Source organism: Cariama cristata, unplaced genomic scaffold, assembly GCF_000690535.1.
Source record: "Cariama cristata isolate BGI_N322 unplaced genomic scaffold, ASM69053v1 scaffold30638, whole genome shotgun sequence".
In the NCBI taxonomy this organism is placed as follows: Eukaryota; Metazoa; Chordata; class Aves; order Cariamiformes; family Cariamidae; genus Cariama; species Cariama cristata.
The window spans coordinates 1-2,092 of NW_009632168.1; the positions used below are offsets into that span (position 1 = coordinate 1).

The 2,092-nt window shown below is 62.8% G+C and overlaps 1 protein-coding gene across 1 annotated transcript in view; it reads right to left on the minus strand.

Moving 5' to 3' along the window:
* Positions 1–350: 350 nt before the first annotated feature.
* Positions 351–2,092, minus strand: part of LOC104166358 (collagen alpha-1(VII) chain-like) — a gene marked incomplete at both ends in the record, with an annotated part of 4,848 nt that continues 3,106 nt past the window's right edge. Inside the window, 3 exons of the mRNA XM_009706248.1 lie at positions 351–470; positions 1,770–1,805; positions 1,886–1,934. Coding sequence (XP_009704550.1) covers positions 351–470; positions 1,770–1,805; positions 1,886–1,934 — 205 coding nt within the window. The remainder of the gene's footprint in view (positions 471–1,769; positions 1,806–1,885; positions 1,935–2,092) is intronic.

A 2,092-nucleotide genomic window follows, 5' to 3' on the forward strand; every position in this document is an offset into this window, starting at 1 on the left:
TCTCTTGGGGACTTTGGGATCCCCTCCTGTGGCTCCTGACCAGGAAACCTGCCATGGGCAGCAGGTCGCACTGACCCAGCAAAGCACCCGTCACTGCCGGTGAGGGATTTGGTGAGGGGGATGGAGCGCGAGGTCTGCACGGTGTGCGTGGCACCGTGCTGTGATGGTGAGCACGCACACCGCCTGGGTGCCAGTGAGAGGGCTGCAAATCCCAAATCCCCCCAGCCAGAGAGCACAGGGACCCACTGCCAGGTGAGATGTGGAGGCATCACCCCAGCAAACCCCAGGCAGCTCTGTGGTCGCCCTCGGTGGCTCCATCCTTGGTGCCAGCTGGGCGCAGGGAAGCTCACCACGCATCGCAGACTGCTCCGAGCTGTCCATCTCCGGAACCTCATCGTAGTCCTCGTCGTCCCCATACACACTGTTGTACTCAAGGTCATCGGTGTCGAGCATGACCCGCTCGTCCTGCCCTGGGAGACAGCGCTGGGCGTGAGCAGCCCTCGCCTCGCTCTCCATCCCCTCCGTCCTGCTCCCCCCAGCCATGGTCCCTGCTCTGCACACACACAGCCCACACCTGTGCATGCCTACACACACACACACACACACACACACACACTCCTTGCTGCCCTCTCCTCTCCCTGCTCTTTAATTAAAGCCCCCTGGGACCGGCAGCATGGCCACTGATGGATTATCCTTCAGTGCCTGCAAGCAGAGGGCAGGGACATGACTGGCCACACACATGGTAGAGGGGAAAAAGGGGGACAAGGACTAAAAGGACAGGGATGACACTCACCCTCCTCTTCCTCAGCATGTGACAACTTGAGAACAGGGACTTCATGAGTGCTGCCAGCTGGGAATTGCTGGGTGGAAAAGAGCCCTGCGAGGGGGAAGGACATGGTACAGGCATTAGGGATGAGGTGAGGGGGCCCAGCACACTCCCCCCCCTGCCTCCCAAGGGGAAACCACTCCATGCAGGTGTGGAGCAGCCCAGCACTGCCCTGGCACTATTGCAGCCTGCCGGGGTACATGGCCAGAGATGGGGACCTGGTGACATGACACCCCCTCCTCTCTCTGCACCACACACCAGGGCTGCCAGGAGGGCTCCCAGAGGAGGGACAGGCAGGAGGAGCTCCTGCCCAGTGAGACAGCACCCTCTGGGAGCCCAGCAGGATGGGGATGGGGATGGGCACAGGAAGGCACACATGCCCACAGGGCCAGATCTTGTAGGTCCTCTGGGCTCTCCATCACCTGTTTGGCCGTGCTCCCTCTCCTGGCGGACGCTTCTTCCTCCTCCCTGGGCAGAGTGGAGGTTGCTTCTGGCCTGAGCCCCCCAGCCTCCTTGGAGAGAAAGCGCCCACCTCATCCCAGCCCACCCCTTGCCCACATCCCTCCAGCCCACCCTCCCTTCCAGCAGTCCTGCAAGCCCGCTTGCCCTGGCTCTGGCACCCGAGCTTGGATGGGGCACAATCTGCGTGGTCCCTTCTCAATCGGGCAGACCTTGGCAGTGCCTGGACCCCGCTGGCACGACCCTGAGCCGGCTGCCCCTGGGGATCCCTGCTGTGCCCTCGCTTCTGCCACGCATCATCCCTTCTCCCTGTGCACAGTCCCATGCTGATGCTGACCCCGACCGAGGTGGTCCTGGAGGGTCCCAGCTGCCTCCAGCACCCCAAAAACCAGTGGCACTCCTGGGTGCTGGGACCCCTTTGGTGCCACACATGCAGGGCAGGGGCAGGGGGTTAGGAAGGGAGAGCTGCAACCTGAGTGCTCACGTGAATCCAGGTGCCGTGGGAGGTGGCCGCCACAGGCTGCAGGAGAGATGGGATGGGGGTTCAGGGGCAATGGGAGCCAGACCCCCAGCCCCAGAGCAGTGGTAGGGGATGCTCACCACAGTGCTGGTTCATCTCCTGCCTGACAAAAGCACGGATCTCCTCCTCCTGCCAGGCACATGGAGCGGCAATGGACCCACGTTGCAACAGGGCACAGTGCAATTAGAGAGGAGGAAAAAACCCCTTCCCCAGGCCCCAGTAGAGCCCGGAGGTGGGGGAAGTCCCTCCATCAGTGGCAATGGGATGGATCCGGCATCCCTTCCCAT